A 27,947-nucleotide genomic window follows, 5' to 3' on the forward strand; every position below is an offset into this window, starting at 1 on the left:
GGTGGCCAATGAGCGCCCTCGGGGTAAGCGACGAGGCCAATATGGCTTCCTGCACCTGGTGACTGTTGGAGAAATTGTGTTGGGCTCATGGAGAAACCCCGGGGAATGGAGGTGAGATGGGGAGGGTTTACGGCGCCGGGGAGCGGGAACTCCGAGAGCCTAGCTCGCGGGACCCTCCGTTAGCCCTTTAGCGACGCCTTTCGGGTGGAGGGAGGGGTGGGGACACGGAGGGTGAAGTGGGCCGGGCGCGGTTGGTGTTGCCTTTCGGCCGGATAGTGCTGGGGCCGACGACTGGCCGGTAGACGCGGGAGGAACAGCCTCCCTGGTCTGGGGAGGGGGAGCTCGGTTGGGGGTCCGAGAGCTCTGGAATCTTTTCGTCCTTCCTGTCGCGTGGTCGTGTTCTTTGGGGATTGTGAGGCCTGTCACAGCCTGGTGTGACGTGGAGGGAGATTCAAGTTTAATAAACACTCCGTGTCCAGAGCGTTCACGTGCATTCTCTCGCGGTGTACTCAGCAGTCCGGTGTGACTGTTTCGTTCTCCTGGTTCAGGTAGCTGAGGCTTAGCCAGGTGGAGAGGCTCCGCAGGCGCTTCCCCCAGCTGTGGAGTGCAGGGGGCGGGCACTAAGTCCGGCAGGCTCCCGGGCTTGACCAGTCAGGCTCTTCGCACGCCACCTCGTCCTGGAACCCACTTACGCTTTCATCATTTGGCTGCTGATCGCCTTGTATTTGAATTCAGTTTCCTTTCTGGCGTATTTGCATGTGTAGTTGCAAATATAAAACGGAATAGCTCAAAAATTCTACAGTAGTAAAGGAGAGTAATGATAAAGTAGAAAATAAGAGTAATAGCTACTCTTAGAGCTGTCGCTGCTGGAAACAGATCTAGGCTTTATACATCTCCGTCTCCATAACAGTCTTCTGAAGAAGGCTGGGCATCATCTCCGTCTCGCTGATGGAGAAGCTGAGAGCCGCGAGGTTAACTGTTGCACAAAAGTATGCGGATACTAAGTGGCAGAGCCAGGATTCAAACAAATCTGTTTGAAATGCCATGCTTTTAACCAGTGGTACTTGCCAACATTTATTGAACACTTACTGTATGCAAGTCACTGTTCCCAGTGCTTTACCTGTATTAACCCTTACGCCCCGCCCCCAAGCCTGTGAAATAGGTGGTATTATCCTTATTTACAGTTGGGGAGACTGAGGCACTGGAATATTAATGTGCTGCAGATTGTACAGCTAGTAAAAACTAGAGATGGTATTTGAGCCCTGGCCTAGAGCCCAAACTCTTCACACCTTTTCCACCACATGCTGGGTAGACCCATCTCCAGTATCTCATTTACATCTCCCATTCTGTGAGCCAGGTATTTGTATCGTTTTATAGATGAGAAGCCTGGGGCCCAGACAGGTGAAATGACCTGCCCTAGGACCCCCATCTGGCTGTCTAGCTCGGATCACAGAGCCAAGTCCCCAGCTGTGGTGCACACCACTGTGCTATAAACCAGTGTGTCTTTTTTTTTGTTGTTACTTTTTTTCTGTTACGTTTTTAATTGTATTTATTTATTTATTTATTTTTAGAGAGGGGAGGGGGAGAAAGAGAGAGAAACATCAATGTGTGGTTACTGCCTGCAACCCAGGCATGTGCCCTGGCTTGGAATCGAACCTGAGATGCTTTGGTTCGCAGCCCGCGCTCAATCCACTGAGCTACGCCAGGCAGGCCAGTGTGTCTTCTGTCTTCCAAACCCTTCTTACAGCAATCTGAGTCCCAAATTAGCTTTTCTCTAACTTAAAGTTGTTTGGGGGTTGAGATTATCTTGGCGTACACATGCCAAAAGGGGAAGAAACTAGAGATGGTATTTGAGCCCTGGCCTAGAGCCCAAACTCTTCACACCTTTTCCACCACATGCTGGGTAGATACATGAATTTCTAATGAGTTCAGTTCCAGGCCACCCCAATAAAGCGAGTTGTAATCTTGTTGCTGAGAGCACTTAGTAAAAATTGCAGTATCTGTGGAGGGCAATAAAGCAAAGCACAATAAACGACATATGCTTGCACGGCTGTCCCTCTGTATCTGGGGGATTGGTTCCAGGACCTCCCACAGGCACCAAAATCTGTAGCTGCTCAAGTCCCTTATATGATGTAGCGTAGCAGTTGCATATAACCTACGCACATCCTCCCACATACTGATGTTTTCTTTCCACAAATGTGGGGCTCATTGATACGGAGGGCCGATGTGTGGTGTATCTTCTAGAAAGCCTTCCTGAGGCACCTCACTTAGGATATCTTCATATCATTGTATTCTATTTGAATAACGTTAAAAAGTATTACAAATCACTTACAAATCCACAGAAGGAACTTGGTTAATTCCTAAAACATGTTCTTTCTGTCCCATCAAGCTATTCTGTTGAATTTGGGTTGAGAAGTGGATGGACAAGAGTAATGGTTCTGGTGTCTGCAAAGGGCTGTTTGATTCTGCCTGCCATTTTGTCTGAAAGTGCAGACCAAGAACTAGAAAGGGCGCTGATGGCAGACCCACAGCCGCCTTCCCCATGCACCGAGCCAGCTGTTAATCCTGCCTGGTTTGTGCCATTCTGTCTTGCACTAGGAGATTCCGTCTTCAGAACCAATGGAGGAAGAGGAGGAAGATGACGACTTGGAGCTCTTTGGAGGCTACGACAGCTTCCGGAGCTACAACAGCAGTGCGGGCAGCGAAAGCAGCTCCTACCTGGAGGAGTCCAGTGAAGCAGAAAACGAGGAGAGGGAAGCAGGGGAGCTGCCCACCTCCCCACTGCACCTGCTCAGCCCTGGGACTCCTCGCTCCTTGGATGGCAGCGGTTCCGAGCCAGGTGCCTTCAGAGTGTCCTTGCAGACGGGGAGGTTGCAAAGAGGCTGAGGGGGACGAGGGGGATACAGGCCATGTGGGCAGAGGCGTCCAGGTGTCACGGGCTGTTTGGTCTTAAATGTAAGGGATCAGATGTCTAAGGACCCCTTAGACAGACAGAAGCATGCCAAGTGTGCCCGAGGGTCGCCTCCTCTGCTGCAGCCTCACGATTTCAGGCCATGGTTTCATTCATTCTTTCGTGCAGCTGCTTTATGCACAGCACGTGTTAGATGCTACCCATGAATATGGTGCGGCTTCTACTTTTGTGTGAATAACTGGTGGATTTTTAAGCCTGGACGTTGAGAAGATAGGACACCTAAAGGATTCTGACTATCTTCCAGGAAGTGATAAGAAACAGCTTGTGGGTTGGAAGGGAAGTACAGAGTCCCCAGGGTGGGGGTGGGCAGATAAGCACCCCCAGGGAATGCCTGGAAGCCAGTTGGCCTCAGAGAGGTGGTGCCTGGACAGCTGCTGGATCGGTGTCAAGGTCTCCAGCACGCGGCCTGCCTGTGACAGGCAGGCTAGACGGTCTGCAAGGACCTTGCTGTTCCTTGGCGCCCAAAGCATTCAGAAAAGTTATCTAAGACTCTTTGCCAGTTGAGTCTTATTTCCTTTCTCTTTATCCTCTCTTTGCTTCCTTTCTCACCTTTCTTTTATCTTCCTTCTGTCTTCTTCTAATTTTTCTCTTAGAGTCTTAGCACTTTACCAATAGAGAGACCCAGCAGAGACTATGTGGTCCCAGAGCTCTCGTCCTGGATGGACATCATTAGAGTCTCTGGTTTGGACAGTTTTTAAGGCTCCCCCAGTGACTCTAATGGGAAGTCAAGGTTGAAACACTGGTCTAGTTCAGTGTCTTTACGGATGAGAAGAAAATGGACTCCTAGACCTTAAGTGACGTGGGCACTTTTTTCTTCTCATTTTCCTCTTCGCAAACTCCCAACACTCACGTGTTTCTTCGTGGGTTTTCACTGTTGACACGTGGCCAGGAGATGCCAGGCAGCTTATCGTAGGCGAAATAGATTCAGGAATCTGGGACTTGCCTGGTTAACTCGGGGCCCGGGTTTTGACAGGCCCGTCATGTTGTTTGAGGCGGGGTGGCCGTGTCAGGTGAGTCACGTGCCAAGCTCTCTTCCCAGCTGTCTGTGAGATGTGTGGTATCGTGGGCACAAGGGAAGCCTTCTTCTCCAAGACCAAGAGGTTCTGCAGTGTCTCCTGTTCCAGGAGCTACTCCTCCAACTCCAAGAAAGCCAGTATCCTGGCTAGATTACAGGTGAGAGGCAGTCACTTGGGAAGAGCCTTCCTGGGGCCTGGGGCGCCGAGACAACTGACTGACCGAGGGCAAGGGGCCCGGAGGGCTTGGGGAGGGTCTTGCTTGCATCCATCCCAGCCTGTAAATTTCCTGGTGTTTATTATGGCCTCAGACTTCGGAGGGCAGAGGGATCTATCTGTGGAGCTCATCAAGTTGCAGATTCCTGGGGCTTCACTTCCCGCCCTCACCCCTCAGAGTCTGATGTGTTCAGTAAGTTTTATACTCCCAAGGACCTCTTGGGAGTCCGACACCCTTGGTCCTTCCCCCACACTCTTATAAATGTTCTGAAAGGAAGCGGGAACCAGCCGCAAGCTCATCAGCCGCAGAGGGTTTGGACAGCTGATGACGCCTCGTCTCTGACTCCATGTCATAGGTGGCCATCCAGACAGTCCCACCCATCTCTACTTGATTATTGACATTCGTAGAGTTAATTAATTAGTCTAGTTATTTTAGTCCTCACCTGAGGATATGTTTGTTGGTTTTAGAGAGGAAGGGGGAAAGAGAAACATTGATCAGTGGCCTCCCACACGCGCCCGGACGAGGAACTGAACCTGCACCCTTTTTGGTGGACGTGACGATGCTCCAGCCCAGGAGCCGCCCGCCCAGCGTTCACGGGGCTTTCAGAAACGGGAGGGCTCTGCCGTGCTATCCAACCCGCACGCCAGTCAGCCGACGAGCGTGCGGCGGTCCGGAGGGGAGGAAGACTGCAGGGCGGCTCTGAGGGAGGCGGCGGGCAGCAGGGTGAGGCCTCGGCCTCGGCCTCGTGTTGTCTTGTGGTGGCTGTGGCCGCTGTTCACGACACTGGTCCTCAGATTTGACTGCATGTTGCGATCACCTGGCAGGGTTTGACAATATTGATGCTTGGGTCCTGTTCCCCAAGATTCCAGCTTAGTTGGGAGGGGGCGTGGCCTGGACACAGGCTCCCTGGGTGACCCTGATGTGCAGCAAAGCTGGAGGCCCTCTGCTCCTGTTGACTGCAAGTCAGTGGGCCTGGCCTTACTCTGGGCGCCTCATGCACTTTCTCCCCTCGAGGGGACGGTTACTGTCGTTTCCGCCAGTTGGTGCATTGTAGCCGAGGCACGGCTGAGGCCTTCCTCTGGGAGCTGATGGCGTTGTTCGTAGCTGCAGTGTGCGGGTGCTTCTAAGGGCTTGGCACTTTCAGCCTAGGCAGTGGTCGCTAAAAAATTAGTTTTTAAAAATTCTTATTTTAAAGGGTCAAAGATTTTTAGCAACTTGCTCAAAAATACACATAAAATTGGAGAGCCAGGATTCGATCCTGGGTCTGTGTAGGCTTGAAACCTACATTTCTGCTTCACTGGTCTCCCTAATAAATTCTCCAGACCTTTCTGACGAGCCGTTAAGTTACAAATTACAGACCAGATCTGCGTCCTTTAACGTTGGGAGAGGACCCCTGGGAGCACCTGGTGGAAGCCAGGGACCCTCTCCGGAACATTCCTGTGTAAACGCAGTGCTGCCTCCCGGTTCAGCTCACAGATGCGGCCGAAACCCGTTCTCGGCCATTAATCTGTGGACGAGCCGGGCTGGGTAGCAAGGGGTGCCTAGAGGAAGCAAAGGTTTAAAAGATGGAACAGGTGTCCTCCTCTGCTCTAAGCTCTGCTGCCTACCCCCTCCCCACTGAACAATAGCTAAGCCCTCATTCAGTGCCAGGCTCTTAGAGCAACTAGCACCCTTGCAACCCCCCTCTGAGCTAGGCATTGTCACTAGTATTACCTTGATTTACAAATGGAGAAATGAAGCCCCAAAGAGTTTAAGTAACTGGGCCCGTGCCTAGGTTTGCACCCAGGCCGCCCAAATCCAGAGCTGGGTTCAGAGCCCGCAGGCTACACACAGCCTCTCCTCCCCTCAGGGAAAACCGCCAACCAAGAAAGCCAAGGTCCTGCACAAAGCAGCCTGGTCTGCCAAAATCGGAGCCTTCCTGCACTCGCAGGGGACGGGGCAGCTGGCAGACGGGACACCCACAGGGCAGGACGGTGAGTGGGCAGGGGGCTGTGCTCGGGGAGCCGGAGGGGGTCGGGTGGGATGCCGGGCCGGGGTGGCCCTCCCGGGGAGCGAGGGGGGGAGGTGACCCGCTAGAATGTGCCCGGACCCGGGCCTGCTGCAGGCTGCATCGTCCTTGCCGGTGGGTATTGTGGAAATTACTCCAGAAAAATCCCTTCAGTCGCCCCGAAACGGTGGGACCCCCACTGGTAGTTCGGAAGCCAACAACCAGCTGCTGTTTTGCCTGACTTTGCCCTGTGGCTTCTGTTTCCTGGGGCAGCGGGGAACCAGGTCTAGTTGGGAGAGGGGCGGTGGGCTGAGAAGGGAAACTTTCTGAATGTGTGTGGCAATGCTGAGCAGCTGAAATACAGGCACAGAGCGCCTCTGCTGGGGGTGGCCTGAGTTCCTGGCTGGAGCCGGGCTCCGCAGGCAGGAACCGGGGGGCCTGGGTGTGTGACCCGCCACCCACTTCGGTGAGCCACAGCCAATGGAAGGTCAGGGGAGGTCTGAGGAATTTAAGGTTATGGGGTATCAACTTCTTTTGTCTTTGGGGGAAGAAAGGTCAGACAGTTCCTTCTGAACGTTTCCTCTACTCCTGGGAGCCTGGCAGCCTTTGGGTAAGGTCCCAACGGCCACTAGTGGAGCAGGGATGGGGACAGGTGGCCTCCCCACGTGCTGAGGGTCAAGACGCTGCTGTGGCGGGGACCGGACCTGCTCCTCCGGGGCCCTGGGGGCCGGGTCCCCAGGGCGGCTGCTGCTCGAGCTCTCGGCCTGCGCTCTGTTCACCCCTTCCTTTCCGCTCCGCAGCGCTGGTCTTGGGGTTCGACTGGGGCAAGTTTCTGAAGGATCACAGTTACAAGGCTGCCCCCGTCAGCTGTTTTAAACACGTGAGTGCCCCGGAGGGGAGGGAGAGCTGGGGACCAGGGGCTCACCACCCGTCTCGCCCAGCTGCCCCACGGGCATCGCTCCAGGCTGGACACGACGTTGGCACCTGGCACTGGGAGAGCAGTGGTGGGTCTGGGTGGTTGAAGCCCGGCTCCACCACTCCTGTTCACCTTCCTGTTCACCTTCCTGTTCACCCCTCTTTGGCAGTCCTCCCGCCAGCCCCCACTGAGGGCTTCTAGCCGGGCACTTCCCCTCTGAGGTCCCCGCTGTGTTGTTTGCATAACAGCCCTTGGGGCGGGTTTCTGTCCCAGAGCCAAATCTGGAATCCTCTTCTCCTTCCTTCCCATTTTTCATGTTTTCCCTTTGAGAGAACGCTTGGTGCTTCTGAACTACCCTGGGCCCCTTGGTCCCGAGGAGGCCACTTCCAGGAAGGGCTTCCTGACCCCCTGTCATTGAGAAGCACCTGAAGGGCAAGGCCCCAAGGGCTGGGTGGGGCTGGGCGTGGCGGCACCAAACCCACAGAGCCTGCAGCCTGGGCTGGTCTGCAGGCCAGGAGAGAGGCCTAGGGCAACAGTCTGGTTTTGTCTTTCAAGCCAGTTCCAAAACCCCCAGGAAACCCAGGACGAGGCGACTTTTATTCCTGGAGTCCTCGCTCCAGAGGAAACCCGTCTCCTGGCCTCTCCTCCCTGAGCTGCTCCTGACCTGGGCAGGGTGCCCTGAGCGGTGAAAAGCGGGCCCCAGCGCAGCCTCTTCTCCCCCCTGAATTCCTGGAGAAGGTGCATGTCCTTCCCACTGGGGGCCTCTTGGTGGCCCTGAGTCCTCGAGCACTCCCAGCATCGGCGTTTTCACTGCAGGGTGGATACCATCCTGCTTGCATTCAATTTAACACGTCTGAGTCCTGTGCTCTGTGAAAGCCCACTCTGGGTGATATTGACCGCTTCTAGGTTCTGTGATGACCCCAATCTCTGTGGCCAGGGAGATGGGACAGGATACCCCAATTGGCTTAATCTAGGGCTGAAAACGAAGAAAAGGTGAATTTTTGCAAAGGAGAATCAAGGTGTCCTTGGCAGCAAAGTGAAGATGAGTTACTGGGAAAGCACCCAGAAAGTGGTCCGTTACTGTCGGGGCCCTTTTAACAGGAGGAGGGGACCAGGTAGGGAGGTGGAGGCAGACGTGCCAGGAGTGGTGTGTGGGTGGCCAGCTCTGTGAGGGCCGGCGTGCGACGGCTGAGACCAGGGGCTGTAGCCCTTACTGCCCAGATTCGAGCAGCCATGGGAGGAGGGAGTATTCGGCACGTGGTCGGCACCAGCAACTGTTAAGTGTGCCACGGGCTGGCACTGGTGCGATGTGCTGCAGACGATGCAGCGGTCAGGGCTGTCTGACTCTGGGCCTCTGGCCTTCGCCCCTGCCCATCCGCCTGTGCCTCTCCCCTGATTGTGCTCTTCCCTTCACCCTGGTCCCCGGCCGGGCTTTCCGCGCGCAGCGAGCGAAGGGAGAAGGTGCGGGCCCCAGGGGCCCCGGAAGCCATGAGCTGGTGCTCTTCTCTGCCAGTCCGGGCAGCTCACCGCTGCCCTTGGGCTCTCACCCCACCCAGGTCCCTCTCTATGACCAGTGGGAGGATGTGATGAAGGGCATGAAGGTGGAGGTGCTCAACAGCGACGCCGTGCTCCCCAGCCGGGTGTACTGGATCGCCTCTGTCATCCAGGCCGCAGGTGGGTGTTCCCCTGGTGAGAGCAGGGGCGGGGGGCAGGGGGCGGGGGAGCGGCGTCTCCAGATGGGCAGGCCGTGCTGTAGGCAGCAATGGGCTTTGAAAAAAAAAAAAAAAACACCTGCTGGAGTTTCTGGCTCCATGCCACCCTTGCCTACCTTAGAGGGGACCATAGACAGAGCTTGGTGAGTGGAAACCCCCATTTTTTAAAAGTTTATTCCAGGGATAATCAGGCTGCAGAAAGTTGATTCTCCCCACTCTGCCACGCTGCTCTCCGAGTCAGCGGCATGGGCTTGTCGTGGCCGTGACTCTCGTGGACGGCGGAGACCACGGCGCCTGGAGGGAGCTCGGGAGCAGGCAGCGCGGGGTCCGCGTTAGGCTGGAGAGGGGGGAGGCCTGTGGAGATATGCACATCTTTCCCCGGCCCCCTCCCCTCACCGGTGCTTCCCCCCTCCAGGGTACCGGGTGCTGCTGCGGTACGAGGGCTTTGAAAATGACGCCAGCCATGACTTCTGGTGCAACCTGGGGACCGTGGACGTCCACCCCATCGGCTGGTGCGCCATCAACAGCAAGATCCTGGTGCCCCCTCGCAGTGAGTTGATGAGGGGGCTCCCTGTGCTGGTTTGTGCCGGGCCCTGGGAGAAGGGCCGTCGTCTGTCTTAGGGTGGGCTCAAGCAGAACCCACCTGCCACCTCTGGCCTCTGTCCCAGGGCCTCTGTGGCAGGTCCAGGACGTGGAGCCCAGTTCTGTGGGACGAGGTGGTTGCTGGCCAGAAAAGGCGGAAATAAGCGGCTTTGGCGCCCTCTGTCGGTGGGAGTGTTGTCAGCACGTAACCAGGAACCCTCTGTCTCGCAGCCATCCACGCCAAGTTCACCGACTGGAAGGGCTACCTCATGACACGGCTGGTGGGCTCCAGGACGCTTCCCGTGGACTTCCATATCAAGGTTTGGCAGTGAGCCCTGTGGGTGTCCCAAGTGATCTCCTTCCTCCCATTAAAAAAAAGTTTTGAGAGAGAGAGAGAAACATCAGTTTTCGTTGTTCCACTTATTATGTATTTACTGGTTAACTCTTGTATGCCCTGGCCGGGGATTGAACTCGCAACCTTGGTGTGTTGGGATGCCACTCTAACCAGCTGAGCAACCCAGCCAGGGCTCCCTCCTCCCATTTGACGTGCTTCCCGCTACTCGTGGGATTGTTCTCCCTCCGATCCCTCGTTCCATTGTCCGTGGCCGCTCCGTGTTTCCCACGGAAGGACGGCGTGTGCCGGCCGTTCTCCCAGAGCCCTCCCTTGCTCTCAGCTCTGTTCAGGAGGCTCATTCTAGACTCGACTGTTAAGGACTTGTGTGCAGGGCACTGTGGGAACACAGACCCTGCCGTCCAGGACTCTCCAGTCCGGCAGAGGAAACGAGTCATTATACACCAGCCTTGGTTCTGCACCGGGATGTGTTTCAGAATCACGCATATGACTTCCAATTGTGATTTTTAAAACTTACTTCTGCCCTGGCTGGTGTGGCTCAGTGGATTGAGTGCCGGCTTGAACCAAAGGGTCACTGGTTCGATTCCCAGTCAGGACACATGCCTGGGTTGCAGGCCAGGTCCCTGGTTGGGGGTGCATGAGAGGCACCCACACATTGATGTTTCTCTCATTCTCTCCCTTCCTTTCCCTCTCTAAAAATAAATTAATTAAATATTTTTAAAAACGTATTTAGTTCTTTAACCTACAAAGTCATACACATGGTAAAAATTCAAAGGACTCCCAGGGGTGCACAGTGAAGACGGAGCCTCTTGCACTCTGTGTGCCAGATCTACCATGGACCCGCTCTCCCAGGTGCCCGGGTGTCACAGCAGTGTGGGGAGGGGGGCGGGGGGGGCGGGGCAGGTGCTGCCATGATACAAAATTGAACTGGCCTTGTGGCCTCAGGAAGAGCAGGTATTAAGGAAGGCTTCGTGGAGAAAGGGGCATTTGAATTCGACCTTGATGGTTAGGGCGTGGGTGGTATGGAAGCCAGCATTGGAAAACAAGGACGGGGTGGGAGGTATGGCCATCTTGCCAAGGCACTGGACACCAGGTGTAAAGGTGGCCACCACGGCCTTAGCCGGCGGGGAGCTGGCCTTCAGCAAGGGGTCGTTTCACGCACCTCAAGCATTCTCAGAATTTTTTTTCCCTGAGTAGAAACCATCTTTCCCTGATTTGAACTCAGTAGGTGCTACTCCTTTGCTGTTTATCTCTTTATACGTTATTATTTTTCATATTCCCAACAAAACCGTACGCTTGTTTTCACCTGCGTTTCCCACAGTGCCTTGCACAGCTGGCGGATTTGCTGCTGAGGAGGAAGGGCTCACTGTTCCTCAGCTGGCCCTCGTCTCAGGATGAGGCGGACGGCTGTGGTGGCACAGCCGCTGTGGGTGTCGGGTGGCCTCTTTCTGCCTGAGTTAGAGTGTGCCCCTGGGTGGCAGAGCAGGGCTCCGCAGGAGCCAGCCGGTGGGCTTGCCTGTACTGTCTGTCGCCGCCTGTGAAGACGGACGGAGGCTGGGGAGGGGAGAGGGGCGGGCTTTGTGGAGGAAACTTCAGACGTGCCCTTGGAGGCCTACGCAATGGTTGGTGCTGAGTAAAGTGTTTTGAATTAATGACCCATCAGCCCAGGGTCACCTGCATTTGTTCATTGCGGAGAAAGACCATGAACTGACCACTAACTGTATGTCGGTTCTCTGTGCTCCGGACTGAGGCCGTAGACGGAAATCAGACCTAAACCAGCTGTTGTCACTCGAGAGCTCACGTTCCGGGCCGACCGTAAACGGCCACGGACGTGGGTGGTGAGGCGGTGTTGGGTCATGGGCTGCACTGGGCGGGTGCAGAGCAAGGGGCTGTGTCTGGAAGAGCCCGGGCAGGGAGGCGGCCCCCCCCCGCCCCCGCCAGCCGCCCCTGCGTCTCTCACTCTCCTGAGTGGGCAGGCCGGGCCCTTGGTGTTGGGGCGGTGGTTCCAGCCCTGAGCTGAGGGCGGAGTGTCTGTTGTGAGGACTGTGTCAGCTGTTCCTGGTGGCTGTGCTGTGGCCTCTGAAATGCTCCCCTTTCGGGGGGGACGGGGGAGGGGGGATGTAAAACCCACAGCTCGTTCCGCCCGGGCCAGGCTGAGGCTGGTTCTCCCAGAACCGGCAGGGCCCTGGGGCTGGGCCCGCCCTGCAGCGCACTGCCCTGCAGCACGCCGTGCCCGGTCCTCACCAGAGTCACAGCACACAGAGAAGGCCCTGCCCGCTCATGCGTGCCTGCCATTGGGGCTCTCTAGGGCAGCTCGTGGGCCTCTTGGGGTCCCTGTCCACTTACTACGTGTGAGGGCAGTCACTGCTACTTAGGGGCTAGGATAGCCATTCAGAGCCACAGCCCAGTGAGGCCAGAGCTGGAATGAGGTTAGTGGAAGCCCAAGGGACCCCGCTCTCTGGACAGAGGCTCGTGTGTGCCGTCAGCAGGGGCCGTCGGCAGGGGCCGGAAGGAGAGGGCCATGCGGGGTGCCTGTCGGATCAGAGTGCACATCCCGTGACGAACTCGAGGCTGGAGACTGGGGCCCAGTTCGAGGCCCAGCTCCGCACTCCTGAGAGTGGCTCTGGGCGAGCCAGCTGGCCTCCCCAGGGCCCATTCCCTTCCTCTGAGGAAGGGTTAGTGTCGCCCGTCAGCTTGGCTCCCTGGTGTCCTGGCGTGCACGTTGTCGGCGGCGTGCCTTCTCTCGCGGTTGTCCTAGGGACTGGGGAGGCCAGGGCGGGACCTGCCAGGGCAGGAGGGCTCACTTCCCGACTTAGTGGTTGGGGTGGCTGCACCCCGCTTTCCCCCTTCCCCCGCCCGCGTGTAAGAGACGGGGCAGGAGGGTGGAGGGCGGGCCCGCGTGCCCACAGCAGGCCTGTGTTCTGGTGTTGCAGATGGTGGAGAGCATGAAGTACCCCTTTCGGCAGGGCATGCGGCTGGAGGTGGTGGACAAGTCCCAGGTGTCACGGACCCGCATGGCCGTGGTGGACACGGTGATTGGGGGTCGCCTCCGGCTCCTCTATGAGGATGGCGACAGTGACGACGACTTCTGGTGCCACATGTGGAGCCCCCTGATCCACCCAGTGGGCTGGTCACGGCGTGTCGGCCACGGCATCAAGCTGTCAGGTTAGCAGAGCCCTAGGCCAGCACGACCCCAGGCTCCGCTGCCCCGAGGCCTGGTGCCGGCACCCCTGTGCCCACAACAACGCTCTGTGCAAGCGGTGGTCCTGTCCGTCCTGCCAGTGGCAGGACTGAGGCCCAGAGAGACCCAGGTCACTCCGCTTGGCAGGCCCCTGTCCTCCTTTATCAGGGGAACAGCCGGGGCCGTGGGTCTGAGCGCTGCCTTGGGTCAGAGTGCCTGCTGGGTTCGGTCTCCTCGCCTGGGTGGGGGATCAGAGACAGGTCAGAGCACACGCCAGGCAGCGCCCACGTTTCTGGGGCGGGTGTAGCGATGGCCCCGTCGGCAGCCTGCAACTCCCTTCTCTCCCTCGCTCCCTCTGCCGTCTTCCCAAAAGAGAGGCGCAGTGACATGGCCCACCATCCCACCTTCCGGAAGATCTACTGTGATGCCGTCCCGTACCTGTTCAAGAAGGTGAGGCACAGCCCTGGGGCACTTGCCCCTGGACCGCGGTCCGTTCCAGGCCTCGGGACCCTGGCCCCCCCCCCCCCCGATTCCTTCCAGGTCTGTGGCGGGCAAGGCCTGCCCCGCCGGCCCTGCACTTGGGCGGGCCCAGACTCCCCAACTGTCCTGTTCCTTGAAGGTCCGAGCCGTCTACACAGAAGGCGGTTGGTTCGAGGAGGGGATGAAGCTGGAGGCCATCGACCCCCTGAACCTGGGCAACATCTGTGTGGCGACCGTCTGCAAGGTGGGCCGGGGACTGGCCCTCCGGCCTCCGGTGCGGCTTTCCTGGGGGGGGGGGGCGCGGGTGCAGGGCCGTGTGCCCCTGGGTGCCCGGTGTTTGTGGGCAGGACACTGCTGCTCCTGCGCGCCACCTGCTTTCTGCCAGGGTCCGAGGGGTGTCGGACCGGTGTCGACGGGTCCCCCTCCGGTCCGATCCTGCTCATGTGCCAGGTGCAGGCCCCGCCCTGCCACCTCCCCGAGGACCTCCCCACCGCCACATGCCGTCTCCTTTGGGTGCTGGCCTGGCCAAGTGCCACAGCGGGGCTGCTTTGCTCAAACCTCCTCCATGATTGCTGCAGCCTGGGGAGCAAATGACCTCGCCCTCCTGGGGGACGTGCTGATTTGTCCGTTCGGCCGATCTCCGGGCCAGGTCCACGTGCTCGCCACCGAGAGCACAGGAGCAAAAGGATGGGCGTGTGGTCCTGTGGGCGCGGACTGCCCTCTGGGAGGGAGGCCAGTGACCTCACAGGCACGGGGTACAGGCACCGGAGCAGAGCGCTCTGGGGCGGCCGCTGGGGCGAGCTGACGCCTGGCTCCGGCCAGATCCTCAGCCTCGAGTCCCCACTGCAGCTGCCGTTCCCTGGCGCGGGGTGCAGCTTGTGATAGTGTGTTCTGTGCCTGTCCCCCCCCCTATTCGACCACCCCCAGGTCCTCCTGGATGGCTACCTGATGCTCTCTGTGGATGGGGGGCCCTCCACGGACGGCTCCGACTGGTTCTGCTACCACGCCTCCTCCCACGCCATCTTCCCGGCCACCTTCTGCCAAAAGAACGACATCGAGCTCACACCCCCAAAAGGTACGAGTGGCCCGGCCAAGGCGCAGGCACCCCTTGGGCGGCTCGCCCCTCCCTGGACTCCTCCCCCCTCCCCTCCCCCCTCCCGCTCCCCCTCTGCATCTGTGCCTTCTGCTCCCGCAGGGTACGAGGCACACACTTTCAGCTGGGACGCCTACCTGGAGAAGACCAAGTCCAAAGCGGCTCCATCGAGACTCTTCAACATGGTGAGGAGACTGGGGGGAAGGGGGGGGGGGCCGGGGGGGGCCTCAGAACGGGCCCCGCCCACCGTCAGGGAGTCTCCACTGCTGCCAGCAGCCCCTTCCCGGGAGGGGTCCCGGCCCAACACAGGCGCTGCGCCCCACAGTGCAGCCGCTCCCTTTCCCGCAGGGACTGGTGCTTGGGCACAGAGTACACTGGGGCCGAGGGACCTCCCCCCCACCGCCAGGCAACTCCCCCCCCCCCAATTTCTGCCCCGCTGGGCCGGGGAGCGGGCCGGCTGGGTCACTGCCTCCTTCCTGCCCCCAGGACTGCCCCAACCACGGCTTCAAGGTGGGCATGAAGCTGGAGGCCGTGGACCTGATGGAGCCCCGGCTCATCTGCGTGGCCACGGTGAAACGGGTGGTGCACCGGCTGCTCAGCATCCACTTCGACGGCTGGGACAGCGAGTACGACCAGTGGGTGGACTGTGAGTCCCCGGACATCTACCCCGTGGGCTGGTGCGAGCTCACTGGCTACCAGCTCCAGCCGCCCGTGGCCACAGGTCTGGGCTCCTGCAGCCCCGAGGGGCTCTCGACTTTCCCTTTCCTCCGTGCCGACCCCTCCCCGGCCCCGCGCCCGCCTCGTCCTCTGGCGTGAGACCGAGAAGTCTCCCGGACCACCCTTGCTCCTGACTTCTCTGTCTCCCTTTCCCTCTGGCCTGCAGAGCTCCTTCCTTGATCTTGCCCACTCTGTCATATGCTCGTGCCCTTATGCGCCCAGGTAAACGCCCCAGGTCCCTCGGAGCAGCCCTGGTGACGAGGGTGGGAAGGGACCGCTGTTCTCCAGTCCCTCCCCCGGCCCTCCCCTACTCTCGTTGCCCAGCTTTGACTCTCCTTCTTGGGGTGTCCCGTGCGTACGGGGGGCTGGCGCGGGTGGGCAGGGGTCTCGGGGTGTGCCTCGGCCCCCTGTCCTCTCAGGCTCTCCTCACCTCTTGTCCTTGTTTTTCAACAATAGAGCCCACTGCACCTCTGAAAGCCAAAGAGGCCACGAAAAAGAAAAAGAAACAGTTTGGAAAGAAAAGTAAGTGGTGCTCTAGAGCAGCCCGGGCTGGTGTGGGGCCTGGCGTCAGCCGGGCCTGTGTCCCTGGGAGCTGTCACTTAGGTACCGACGGCAGGCACTCCATCTCCTCCCCTTGCCCTTCGGCCCTGTAGGGAGTCTCGGTGTCTGGCGGTGGTTGGGGTGCCGAGGGAAAGACGAGGTTGTGTCTCAGAGAGAAGGGAAGGGACCCGGCCCTGCGGCCCCCGGGTGGAGACCGGCTTCCCTGCAGTGCTAGCTGCCGGGTGGGAACGCCAGAGGTGCTGGCGGGAACAGGAGCCGCCCCCCGAGGCCACCAGCCTAAGGGGTGGGAGCCAGGGCGGCCACGGAGCTTCAAGGTCTTCTCCCTAGGTGGTGCCCCACTCCCAACAGGCCCAGCACAGGCTTAGCTCAGGGGGCATCGGATTGAAGGGGGCAGGGGCTGGTGGTGGTGAGGTGGTGTCCATGACCTGGCACCACACAGAGAAGAGGGTGACCAAAATGGGACAGAGAGCCAGTGGGTGGGTCCCAGAGCAGGGTTAAGGTCATGGGAGGGGCCCTGACAGGTGTGGCTCAGTGGATTGGACACTGACCTGCAAACCAAAGGGTTGCTGGTTCGATTCCCAGTCAGGACACATGCCTTCGTTGTGGGCTGGGTCCCCAGTAGGGGGCGTGTGAGAGGCAACCAGACATTGATGTTTCTCTCCCTGTCTCCCCCCCTTTCCCTCTAAAAATAAATGAATTAAAATCTTAAAAAAAAAAAAAAAAAACTTAAAAAAAAAAAGATCGTGGGAGGGTATGGAGCGCTCTGAGCCCGGGGCCGCGGGCCCTGAGGGCTGATGTCAGGGGCTTAGGCCAGCTCCCCCGTATTGGTACCGCCGCCTCCGCCCTTGGTCCCACCCACTGCGTGAGACCCAGCCTCCAAGCCTCCCACGGGCATCACCCTAACTCGGGTTCAATTCTGTTTTTATTCAAAGGGAAAAGAATTCCGCCGACCAAGAGCCGGTCCCTGAGGCAGGGGTCGAAGCAGCCCCTGCCGGAGGAGGAGCCGAAGGCCGCAGACAAGGCCTCGTCCGGTGGTCCCGATGAGAGTAAGAGCCCCGGCCTGCTCCCGGGCTCAGAGGCGGCCCTCCTCCTTCCCCGCCTGGGCACAGGAAAGCGCAGTCAGTGTCGAAGGGAGTCCTCCGGGCGCCAAGCAGCCGTCCGCAGACCCCTGGGCCCGCAGGGCTGCCAGACACCCAGCCCCAGATCCGAACGGAGCCGGGCGGCTCCGGCCTGGCGGGCGCGGGACAGGGCCCCGGCCTCCTCCCCACCCCCTCCGGACGCCCCCGTCCGCGGGAAGCGGAACCCCTCCCCCGGACCCTGAGCCCCTGCCCGCCCCGGAGCTCCATGCGGTCTCTCCTCTCTCTCCCCGCCTCCCACGCCCCCTCTGCAGTCGTCACTGTGCGCGTGAAGGAGGAGCACGTGGACGCAGCCACGCCCGACCAGGCCCCGGGGCCCGAGCTGCCTGTGCCCCTTGAGAACATCAAGCGGGAGGCAGACGCCTGAGCTGTCCCTGCTGCCGGCCTGGCCACCCAGGACACCAGCCCAGGGCTCCTCCGTCACCGCCAGCCCACTGTAGCCTGGAGGCTGAGCCTTTTTGCGTAGATTCGGCCTGGTGCTGAGGGTCCCTGGCGCTGAAGGACCAGCCAGGGTCTCCTTTGACCCACCCTGTGACCTCGGCCCTCTCTGGCAAGGCCCGCGCCCGGGACCGCCTGGAGCCCCCGCACTGGTCTGCGAGCGGCCCCTCCCCAGCTAGACTCCGAAGCCCGCCCTCCGGTAGCTCCCTCCACGCCCACCACAGCCCTTCGTTGCCGGGGTCGGGGCTGTCGTCCAGTCACACTGCGGGACGGGGCAGTGAAGTGTGAGTGCGCGGGTGCCCAAGCAGGTCGCGTCAATAAAGGCCGGCAGCAGCCCTTGAGGGGACAGTCACCGATGGACGGTGAGCGGAGTGCCGGGTCGGCTCTGTCTGATGCAACCACGGGGCCTTTCTGGCCTCCCGGGTTGGGCTCTGCTCCTCCTAGCGCCGCAGGGAGGCTGGGGAGCCCCGCGGAGACCCCCGTCTCTGGCAGGCAGCGGAGAGGCAGTGACCGGGGCGTGGGTTTCAGTGACTTGTGAGGTGGCTGGACCGGTTCCTCTGTGGGCAGGAGCACTGACTCCCATTTCTAAAAGGGCCAGTGGGACGGGTGGGGTCTGCTCCCTGGGCCGGGGGGCTTGCCCGGGGCCTAGAGAGGGGCCGCCACACCAGCCCGTGCGCCCTGGGGAGGGCGGGTGGCATGTGGAAGGGGAGCTCGGCCTGGGTGTGGTGGGGCCCCCACCTGAGAAGAGGGGTGACAGGGCGCGCCTCCCTCTGGCTCCCTCTCCGTCCCTGTCCAAGCCCCTCACTCCCGCCCACGGGTTTTCCTCTGCTCCTGTCTGGAGTTCTGTGCCAGGGCACCTAGTGTTTGCCCACACGACGGCTTTCTTGCCCTGGTCAGTCTCCCTGGAAACTCCCCTTTCCCGTCAGTCCTGTCCCCATGACCTGCTCTCTCTGGAGCCTGAGGCTGAAGCTGGGGCCTCGGCCCTTTTCTCTCCTCCCAAGTTTGGGGCGAGGACCGCGCCGCTGGGCGGGCAGACGGGGTCTCGGGGTGCAGCTGCGCTTGGCCGGAGTCCAGTGCCCTCCGTGAGCCGGTCCGTCAGGGCCGTGGCCTGTGCTTGCCTCGCGGCACGCTGTTTGCTCCAGGTCTGGGCTGCTCGGTGCCAGCCCGGGGGTGGGGAGCGCGGCCCGGGGAGCCACTTTCCCGTCAGTTTGGAGCACTCGGCCTGGTCTCCTGCTGAAGGCACGAGGCAGGCCCGCACGGTGCGGAGAGTGGCCTGTCAGTGCAGCCCGAGGGCTCCAGAAAGTGAGTAGATTTGGAGCACGGTGATGACCAGAAGCAGGGACAGCTGTCCACCTGTCTCGCTCTCTGCTGGTCAGCGGCATCAGCCCCCAGGGACAGGGATAGCCTCCACATGCACTCGGGCCCCTCGGCCTGCTCACGGAGCCCTGCCTTTGTCCAGGGTGACGTGCCCAGTAACAGTGATCCCCTTGCCAGTGAGGGGTCCAGTTCTGACCGGAGAATTCTGGGGAAACGGTCGGCACAGCCTTTTGGCCTTCAGTCCCTCCTCGGGTGAGGGCGTGTCAGCTGCAGGTGCCACGGCCCCGCGGTTCCCAGGGCAGAGCCGGGGGACGGGTTTGCCGGCCACTGGAGCGCTGGGCTGGCCCCCAGACGCAAGACAATAAGCGCACTCCGTCGGGCGTCTGTTCCTCTCAGCAGTGCGTTCTGTGCACCACCTCGGGGACAGGGACGAGCTGAGGCCACCGTGGCGAGTATAGTGAGTAAATGTCTCCTGTCACTCCTGAGGCTGGTCTCCAGAGCCACTGACAAATCTTCATTTCTGCCACTCCCTTCCCGCGACCCTGAGCTCCCCCGAGGCCCAGCCTGTGCCTGGCCTGTCCCTTGTACCTTCTGCAGGGCCTGGCGGAATGTGGGTGTGGTACGGAGGTGGGAACGGCCGGTGTTCCTGGGGCACAAATGTCAGCGTGGTGTGTTGCAGGTGCAAGTGTGGCCCTCTGGGACACTTGCACTCCCGGCACAGAGTGAGCCTGCGCCACCTCGAGCCCCTGGTGGTCTCACGGCGGTGGGGCTGCTGGCTGGGAAGCGAGCCGAGGGACACCCCCCGCCTCCGGCTGCTTGCTGTGCAGTGGCTCCCAGCTGGCGGTCAGACCAAATCCACATGCTTGAGGGGACCCCCCCCCCCCCCATACACACACACACACACACACACACACACACCTTTCCTGTCACCCAGGCCACCCTTGGCTCTGCTCGGGGGGCCAGGGGGCAAGGGGACGGCTGTTTCTGCCCGTCCCCAGTTCCTGTACACAGCTTTTACCGCCGGCGCAGTAGGCCCGCGAGGGTAAGAGGGCTCACTGGGGTGCAGTGACTTGGTTGCTTAAATTGACTGAAACAGCAGCAGCGGGAGGAAGCCCTGGCCGCTCTGCTGGTCCTCTGCACTCGGTCGTTCACGCAATGGCTATAAGCGTCTCCCACAGGCCACGCGCCAGGCTAGAGGTCGGGCGTCAAAGGAGAGCTGTGCCTGGTCCGGCCTGGGCCTCGGTGAGGGCAGCACCCGCTCCCTGACATCCTGCCGGGGCTCAGGCCCTCGTCCTCCGATTCCTTTGTGCTCCAGGGAGAGAACGGCCCCTCTCAGCAAAACAAAGACGAAAACCTAGAACCCCAGGCCCGGCTTTGGGTGGAACATGTTGTCGAGAGAGGGCGGCTGGATGGAGTGGGCAGCGGTGTCCCTGTTCCTGGCTCCAGCCACCATCCTGAGGGGGGTGGGGGGCTCACAAAGGTTTTTTAGGATTTATTTTTAGAGGAAGGGAGGGAGAAAGAGAAATAGCCATGTGTGGTTGCCTCTCAAGCACCCCCTACTGGGGACCTGGCCCACAACCCAGACTTGTGCTCTGACTGGGAATCGAACAGGCGACCTTTTATTTCACAGGCCAGCTCAATCCACTGAGCCACACCAGCCAGATGGGGGGGGGGGGGGGGCTTCCCTTTGATGAAAGCCCTGAGCTGGAGGTGGACCCACCAGGTCGGCTCCCTGGGCTCCCCACGCTCACACAGGGGCAGCCCGGTGCTGCCCAGTGCTGTTGGTCAGCACAAGGCTTGGCAGCAAGTAGGGGCCACATGAGTGTCGGGCGATACCCACCCTGCTGTTGTCACTAAGGTCTTGCTTCTACGGCAGGGCTGCTCACTTTCAGCTTGGGGTCCTTTTAGGGGTTCCGTCCTCACTCCCAGCCTACCCCGACAAGGAACACTGGGGTTGAATTCTGTCCCTCCAAAGAGGCTGGACCTCAGAGCAAGACCTTATTTAGAAAAAGTCTTCACAGAGGTAACGAGTTCAAATGAGGTCATTAGGGTGGACCCTAATCCAATATGGCTTCCTATTAAAGGGGAATTTGGGCACCCAAGGAGGTAATGGAGAGAAGATGATGTGAAGACGCAAGGAGAGCCCTGGCTGGGGTGGCTTAGTAGATTGAGCACCGGCCTGTAGGCTAAAGGGTCACCAGTTCAATTCCCAGTCGGGGCACATACCTGAGTTTGGGGCCAAGTCCCCAGTTGGGAGCACGCAAGAGGCAATTGCACGTGGATATTTCTCCCCCTCTCTTTCCCCTCTAAAAATAAATAAAAAGACACCAGAAGATACCGTCTAAAAATGGGGACTGAGACCAGAGTTGTGCTGCCATGGGCAAGGGGTGTTGGGGCCCCCAGAAGCTGGAAGGGCAGGAAGGACCCTGACCTAGAGCCACCGGAGGGAGCGCGGCCCTGCCCCGATTTCAGACCCCTAGCCTCCAGAACCGCGGGACAGTCGACGTGCCCAGCCTGCGGCGCTCTGCTCTGGCCGCCGCAGGGAACTCACACCACCTGATGGTCCTCCGCACCCCAAACTTCCAAGGTGCAGGTCCCCTGCCCACCTTCCCAGTGCCCCCGGCCCTGCTCTCATTTCCTCTGTAAGGACTGGCTGCTCCTCTGCGCCACCCCCCCCCCCACCAGGTGCCCTCAACACACACGGGGAGGCGCCCACATCCCACTCACTCTCCTCCCACGTGCCGCGAGACTTCGCTGCAACTAAGCTTCCCAGTGTGAGCGTGTTTGCCGGGACGGTGAACGGAACGTCCAGGGGGAGATGGGCTCAAGCGCCGTGGGGCCCAGCCTGGGGCCGGGAAGCAGCGGAGGCATCGGCACTGCCGCCCCGCGCGCCCCAGGGACGAGCCAGGCCCTTGAGGCCAGGGTGGAGAGTGGTCCGGTCCGCAGCGACCCAGCGGTGACAGTGACAGCAGGTTGGTTTCATGGGCGTCGGGTCCAGCGTGCTGTGGCCTAGCGGAAAGGCCACTGCCCCACAGGTTCGAATAGCGAGACCTACTGAGTCCATGCAGACCACCTGGGCCCAGGCCGGGGTGGGGGAGGGGCGGGGACGGGGGCGTCACCAAGCAGGAGCAATACAGTCGGTCGTTGCCCCGACAGAGAACCGCACGAGACGGGGACCGAGAGAGTCAGAGCCCCGCCGCCCCGGGGGCTCTGGAACCCGGCCCACCCACCCAGGCCTCCCCGCCCCCGCCCCGGGACCAACCGTGTCTGCTCCCCACCGCCTGCCCTTCACGCCGGTTCTCCTGGCACTGGGCGTCCGCGTGGCCTTCCCGGCAGCCGAGCCCGGACAGGCTTCAAAGACGGCGGCCGCAGCCTTCACCCGCTGGCCCCGGGCGCTGGGAGGGGCGGCACAGGTGGCCCCCACGCGCAGGTTCAGCCCCGTGAGCCACCTGAGGGGAGAGAACCCACGGCGCTGAGCTCTCCTGGGGAGAGCGCGGGGTCCTGGAGAGTCCGGGGCAGTGGGGCCTCGTGCGTGATGACGACAGAGCCCCGGGGGTCACCTGTTGGGACCCCGAGTGAGTCACTTCCAGCCGCACATCCCCCCTGTAACGAGGGGGTGGCCGTAGTGATGACAGCTACAAAGGGCTGGTGGGCCAGGCACCGGTCAACCAACCTGTATGTGTCACTAGTTCAGTCTGACTCTTTTTCTTTTGAATTCTTTAAAATATTTTATTTATTTGTTTTAGAGAGGGGAAGGGAGGAAGAGAGGGAGAGAAACATCAGTGTGTGGTTGCCTCTTGCATGTCCCCCACTGGGGTCCTGGCCCACAGCACAGGCATGTGCCCTGACTGGGAATCAAACCTGCCACCCTCTGATTCACAGGCCGGCACTCAGTACCCTGAGCCACACCAGCCTGGGCTCAATGTAATTCTTCACAAGCTGCTGCCACGAGATGGACACGAGTACTGTCGTCCCCTCTACAGAGGAGGACCTGGCACAGGGAGGTCATGTGGCCCGAGGCAGACAGGCAGGCAGCGCTGGGTTTCAGCCGGGTCTGGGGGACTCCAGGACCCCCCTTGCTTTCCCGTGGGATTATGTGAAGTGCCCACGAGCACTGACTAGGTCCAGCCCCACTGGGCTGAGCGGATGGATCTCATCCCCATTCCGTGGATGGGGAACTTGAGGCTGAGTTCACCCCAGGCCAGTGCACACTGGCTCCCCCAGGAAGGGTAGCTGGCACCGGCCCCTGCCCCCAGAGCTGCTCAGCCAGGCAGACACGGCGCCCTGGGGAGGTGGTGGGGGCTTGATCGAGGACAGCTGGCGGGCTCCCGGCTGGGGTCCAGGTGGAGGCACTCACCTGTGGAGCGGGAGCAGCTCGCAGTCGCAGCGGAAGGGATTGCCACTGAGGTCGACCAGCTCCAGCTGGCTGAGGCCGGGCAGGGCCAGCAGGGTCTGCAGCTGGTTCTTCTGCAGGTGTAGGCTCCGCAGCCGGGGCCCCAGGCCCGAGAAGGCCCCGGGAGAAATCTGCAAGGAGGTGCCAGGCCAGGAGTGAGTCCTTGTCAGACTAGACAGAGAGGCTCATGCTCCCCTAGCAGAAGGGGGATGGGGACCCCCCTAAGGTGGCCGAGCAGGGAGGGCCGTGTGGTGGTGGCAACATGTAGGTTCGTTTGATGCCAGAGCACTTCCCCTTTGCAAGACGCCAGGGCCCGTGGTTCATGGTTCTTCGTGCTTTGCCTGAACCCTCCCCAGTAATGGCAAAGCCTCTTGGGGCTCCAGCCCTGCCCTGAAGGTGTGCAGCAGTGGGTGACCCTGTGGACACACGTCCTCCCTCCTGCGTGTCTCCCTGGCAGGACTCTGAGTGGCGCTGGATTCCACCTGCTGTCACTCACACCCGGGTTCCCTGAGGGCAGTCGTGAGTGGCTCATATCAGGGTCCGCATGCCCAGCCCCGGGCCTTCCGGCACTGCAGGGTTGGCAGTGTTTGTCGAGCGAGTGCTCACTGCACAGGGCCGTGCCGCCTTCCCCACACCCCTCCTGTGCCCACCTGCTCCAGGCCACTGCCGTTCAGGAACAGCTGCTGCAGTGACCGGCCCACAGGCCGGAAGGCCCCGTCCGGCAGGGCCCTGAGCGGGTTCCCCGAGAGCTGCAGCTCCAGGAGGGCAGGCAGCCCCTCCAGGGCCCCAGTGGGCACCTCTTGCAGCTGGTTCCTGTCCAGGTGCAGCTTCTCCAGCTCCGGAGCTGGGCCCAGTGCCCCTGGGGACACCTGGGTGATGCGGTTCCCACTCAGGTAGAGCCAGCGCAAGGCCTGCATGCCTGCCAGGTCCCCAGGTGCCAGGTGGCCCACTGCGTTACCCTGCAGGTGCAGGGAGAAGAGGCGAGGCAGGGCTCGCAGGGCGGCACCGGGCACCTGCAGGAAGCGGTTGCGCTCCAGGTACAGGTAGCCAAGGCGTGGGGCCCCTTCCAGGGCGGCGGCGCTGAGGCCGGAGAGCTGGTTGTCGGAGAGGTAGAGGTAGAGCAGGCTGCCCAGCCCTGCCAGGGCGCCCTCCTCCAGCCCCGCGATGCGGCAGTGCTGCAGGTGCAGTGACACCAGCCGACCCAGGCCCGGGAAGGCTGCTCGGGGCACCAGGGGGAAGTGGTTCTGCCTCAGGTCCAGGAGCTGGGTGTCGCTGGGGAAGCCGCGGGGCACGGCCCGCAGGCCTCGGCTCTCACAGCTGCTGTGCCGGGACTCAGGGGCGCACACGCAGGCGCGCGGGCAGGGCCGGGCGGCCCCGCCCTCCTCCTCCTCGGGAGCGCCGGGAGGGGCGCGGGGCCTCGGGGCCGCCCGCTCTCCCTCCTCCTCCTCCGCCGGGTCTGCTGGGCAGCGCAGATCTGTGGGCCGCAGAGCGTCCAGGGCTTCGCCTCGCAGGCGGGGGGGCCCCTTGCAGGCGCCGTCGGAGCGCACGCGCGCTCGCGCCAGCCACTCCAGCAGCGGCCGGGCCTGGCAGCCGCACCACAGCGGGTTCCCCTGCAGCCGCAGCCGGCGCAGCTGCCCCGGGCCCTGCAGCGGCGGCAGAGCGTCCAGCTGGTTTCCGCGGAGGTCCAGGGTGTGCAGGCGCGGGCAGTGAGCAAAAGCCCTGGGGTCCAGGGCCTGCAGAGCCCCGTGGTCCAGCATCAGCTGCCGCAGGCTGGGCAGCGCCAGCCCGTCCTCCTCCCCCGCATAGGTGAATGGGTTGTGGCCCAGCTCCAGGCGGGCCAGGCCGCGGGCCTGGGACAAGGCCTGCCCAGGCAGGGCCTGCAGCTCATTGTGGTGCAGGCTGAGCCGGCGCAGCGCCGGCAGGCCGGCCAGGGCCTCGGGGGCCAGCACGCTGAGCGCGTTGTGGGACAGCTGCAGCCAGCGGGTGCGCACCAGCCCCTGGAAGGCCATGGGGGGCAGGTAGACGAGAGCATTGTAGGCCAGGTTGAGTGTGGCCAGTGCCCCCAGGGCCCCAAACGCCCCAGGCCGCAGCTCCTCCAGCATGTTCCCCTGCAGGTCCAGCCGCCGCAACGAGCCCAGCCCGTCGAGCGCCTCCTGGGGCAGCACGCTCAGGCGGTTGGAGGCCAGGTTGAGGAAGAGCAGGCGGCCCAGGCCACGGAAGGCGCCCTCAGCTACCAGCTCCACCTGGCAGTGCCGCAGGTCCAGGTGGGTCAGATGAGGCAGGTCCCGAAAGGCAGCGGAGGCAATCTCCTTTAGCACGTTGCCCTGCAGGTCCAGCCGCTGGGTCAGCTGAGCAGGCACAGAGGAGGGGAGACTGAGCGTAGTATGTCCTACGGCCAGCGTTGCCAGCCACTTTCCCTCACCTCGGACTCCTCCACATCACCTTTCCCTCATTCTCTTCATCCTGCGCCCTGACACCTCCTCCAGGAAGCCTTCCTCCCCAGCCACCTGGGCATCCCCAATTCTCCCGCTTTTCGCACTGAATTGTCACTGCCCATTTACTTCCTCTTCTACCCACTAGCTCTTGACCCCCTAGGGCAGAGACTGTATCTTCCCTCAGTATATCCCCGGTTCTCTGCCACGGGGTCTGCAATTAATTCAGTATTTACCTACAGGTCACCCACTGGTGCCAATCACAGAGGATTCCAGATAGCTTATCTACCTGCTGTCGGTTGTCATTCCCATTTTACAGACGTGAAGACTGAGGCTCAGGAAAAGTTACTTTCCAAGGTCTCCTCCCAGCCAGGCAGTGGCAGACCCTCCCATGCCAGCCCAGTCTCCTCCCGCTGTGCCACCCCCCAACCCCCCACCTCGCCCTGCTGACCTCGGGAACAGCGTGGGGCACCTCGGTGAGGTTCTGGTGCCGGCAGACCACGTGCCGCCTGGAGTTGTCGCAGACGCAGGTCTGTGGGCAGCGCTGGGCGGCCACGTGCCAAGTTGGGCCCAGCGGCAGGAGCAGAAAAAGCAGCAGGACCAAGGGGACCCCTTGGGGCCTGGCAGACAGAAGGACAGTCCCTTGTTCACAGGGGCAGGGGCCCCACATTGTCCACTCACTGAGCCCAGGCCCGACATGCGGCAGGCGCTGCCGGCCCTGTTCTGCGCTGGGGGAAACGGAGGCTTAGACAGGCGGCCTGGCACATCCCGGCAGCTCTCTGCCCCGTGGCCCCGTGGCCCCGTGAGGCCTTGCTAATCGGGGCTCCGTCGGCGCCCGGCTGCACTGAGGCTCCGGGGTCCAGGGCAAGGCCTGGGCCTCGCAGCGTGAGCTCGGTGGCCAGCCCTCCAGGAGCCGCATCCGCGTGGAGAAGGCGGCCCGGCAGCCAGAGGGGAGGACTCGGGCCTGGCCGGGGTTGGGGGTCAGACTCGGGGCACAAGGTGCTGCTGTGGGGCCCGAGAGCCTCGAGGAGCCTTGGTGCCCAGGTCAGAGTTGCCCTGACGGGGGAGCTGGTGCGGCTCAGCCTCTCCTCCCGTCTGTGCTCCTCCGTCCTCCCGTCTTAGTGCCACCGGCTGGCCGGCCAGGGCTGGGTGGGGACCTGAGGGTCTAGGTTTGGGGCTGGGCCTCGGGCAGGGTCTGTCCACTGACCTGTCTGTCCACCCCTCTGTCCACCCTCCCCTCTCCCCCGCTGGACCCTCTGAAGCCAAAACTTCAGCCACTGCCTGTGGCGTCCGGAGGCCGACCCCTGCCGCGGGGTCTCCTGGCCTCCCTGGGGCCCGGCTCACCACCAGCCACCAAAGGGATCTTTCCAAAACACGGCCGGGCTCCGGCACCCCCGAGGGAAGCTCTGCAGCACCCCACCTCCCACCTGTGCTGGGGGGTCCCGCTCAGACTCCTCAGGGTCGGCGCTTGGCACCCAGGGCGCCCGGCTCTTCCTTCCGTTCTCAGCTGCCAGGGCCTCGGGGCGGCCCCTTCTGACCCCCGGGCTGGCCCCCCGCCCCAAGGCTCCCCCGTTTCTGCTCAGCGCTCTGTCATCATCTGTTTTTCAGTCTCCCTGGGGTCCCGGGGTCCAGCCCTGGCCTTGGGGCTGGTGGCGTTCCCCAGTCTGGGGGGAGGCTGAGGCTTGGGGTGGGGCGGGGGGGCAGCTGGGAGGAGGGGGCGGATCCCAGGGACAAACTCCCGAGGCTCAGAGGGCTGCCAAGTTCTCAGACAGCCCCCGAGGGACCAGCCACGGAAGCAGCCGCGTCCCCCCGCACCGCTCTCTTCAGGACCCCCTTCGAGGAGACCCTGGCGAAGCTCTGCCCAGGCAGGGCCTGGAGAGGGGTGGGGGCTCGACTCTGGCCCCTCAGCCTCCCCAGTCCCCCCACCCCCACCCCGGGCCCCGAAGACTCACCCTGCCATGCCGCCTCCCAGGGTCAGTGCGGCCTGGAGGTGCGGCGCAAGGGGAAAGCTGTGTCTGTCCCCGTCTGGACGCCGGCGGGAGCCCCCCTCCCTGCCCGCGGGCCTGGCGGTGGGGACAGGGCTGAATGGGAGGCATTGTGGGCGGCTCAGCCAGAGGCTGAGGTGAAGGAGGGGCGGGCAGGGGCTCCAGCAACGGCTGGAGTTACAGGGCCTCCTGCCACGCACCGGCCCGGGCAGCGGAGGCCCAGGGCGGCCGGGCAGGGAGGGGACTGGAGGGCTGGGGGCCCCTGGGTGGGGGCCCCTGGGTGGGCCGGGCCTCACAGAGCCTCCGTGTCCTGCTCTGTGAGGAAAACACGGAATTAGCACCTAGTTCAGAGCGTTGCTGTGGGAATGAAGGTGGGCACCTGGCACATAGTAGGTGCTCAAGAACGATTAACTCTGTCCTTTCCTTTTGTGATTACACCTTTACACACGTCGTCCAGCACTAGA

General features: G+C 61.8%; 2 protein-coding genes across 6 annotated transcripts; one reads left to right on the forward strand and one right to left on the reverse strand.

Moving 5' to 3' along the window:
* On the forward strand, positions 1-17,722 carry L3MBTL2 (L3MBTL histone methyl-lysine binding protein 2). 5 transcript variants are annotated; one of them, XM_028533152.2, is made up of 17 exons: positions 3-111; positions 2,599-2,839; positions 4,011-4,144; positions 6,051-6,174; positions 6,989-7,068; positions 8,661-8,778; positions 9,232-9,366; positions 9,630-9,718; positions 12,684-12,915; positions 13,305-13,381; positions 13,551-13,655; positions 14,339-14,486; positions 14,607-14,689; positions 14,991-15,225; positions 15,678-15,743; positions 16,715-16,828; positions 17,173-17,722. In XM_028533152.2, exons 1-17 carry the CDS (start codon positions 88-90, stop codon positions 17,283-17,285), a joined length of 2,118 nt encoding a protein of 705 aa, XP_028388953.1. In that variant the 5' UTR covers positions 3-87; the 3' UTR covers positions 17,286-17,722. The 5 variants fall into 5 exon arrangements, with proteins under 5 accessions (XP_035875565.1, XP_035875567.1, XP_035875566.1 ...); XM_036019672.1 differs by having other exon boundaries at positions 1-111; positions 13,302-13,381; positions 16,715-17,722; XM_036019674.1 differs by having other exon boundaries at positions 1-111; positions 12,717-12,915; positions 13,302-13,381; positions 16,715-17,722.
* CHADL (chondroadherin like) lies at positions 16,822-26,187 on the reverse strand. Its single transcript, XM_036019671.1, has 5 exons — positions 25,950-26,187; positions 23,717-25,414; positions 23,031-23,197; positions 21,936-22,122; positions 16,822-16,881 (listed from the first exon to the last, which is right to left on the reverse strand). Exons 1-5 carry the CDS (start codon positions 26,166-26,168, stop codon positions 16,855-16,857), a joined length of 2,298 nt encoding a protein of 765 aa, XP_035875564.1. The 5' UTR covers positions 26,169-26,187; the 3' UTR covers positions 16,822-16,854.
* Positions 26,188-27,947: the final 1,760 nt, after the last annotated feature.

The sequence above is a fragment of the Phyllostomus discolor genome, chromosome 2 (assembly GCF_004126475.2).
Source record: "Phyllostomus discolor isolate MPI-MPIP mPhyDis1 chromosome 2, mPhyDis1.pri.v3, whole genome shotgun sequence".
NCBI classification, from domain to species: domain Eukaryota; kingdom Metazoa; phylum Chordata; class Mammalia; order Chiroptera; family Phyllostomidae; genus Phyllostomus; species Phyllostomus discolor.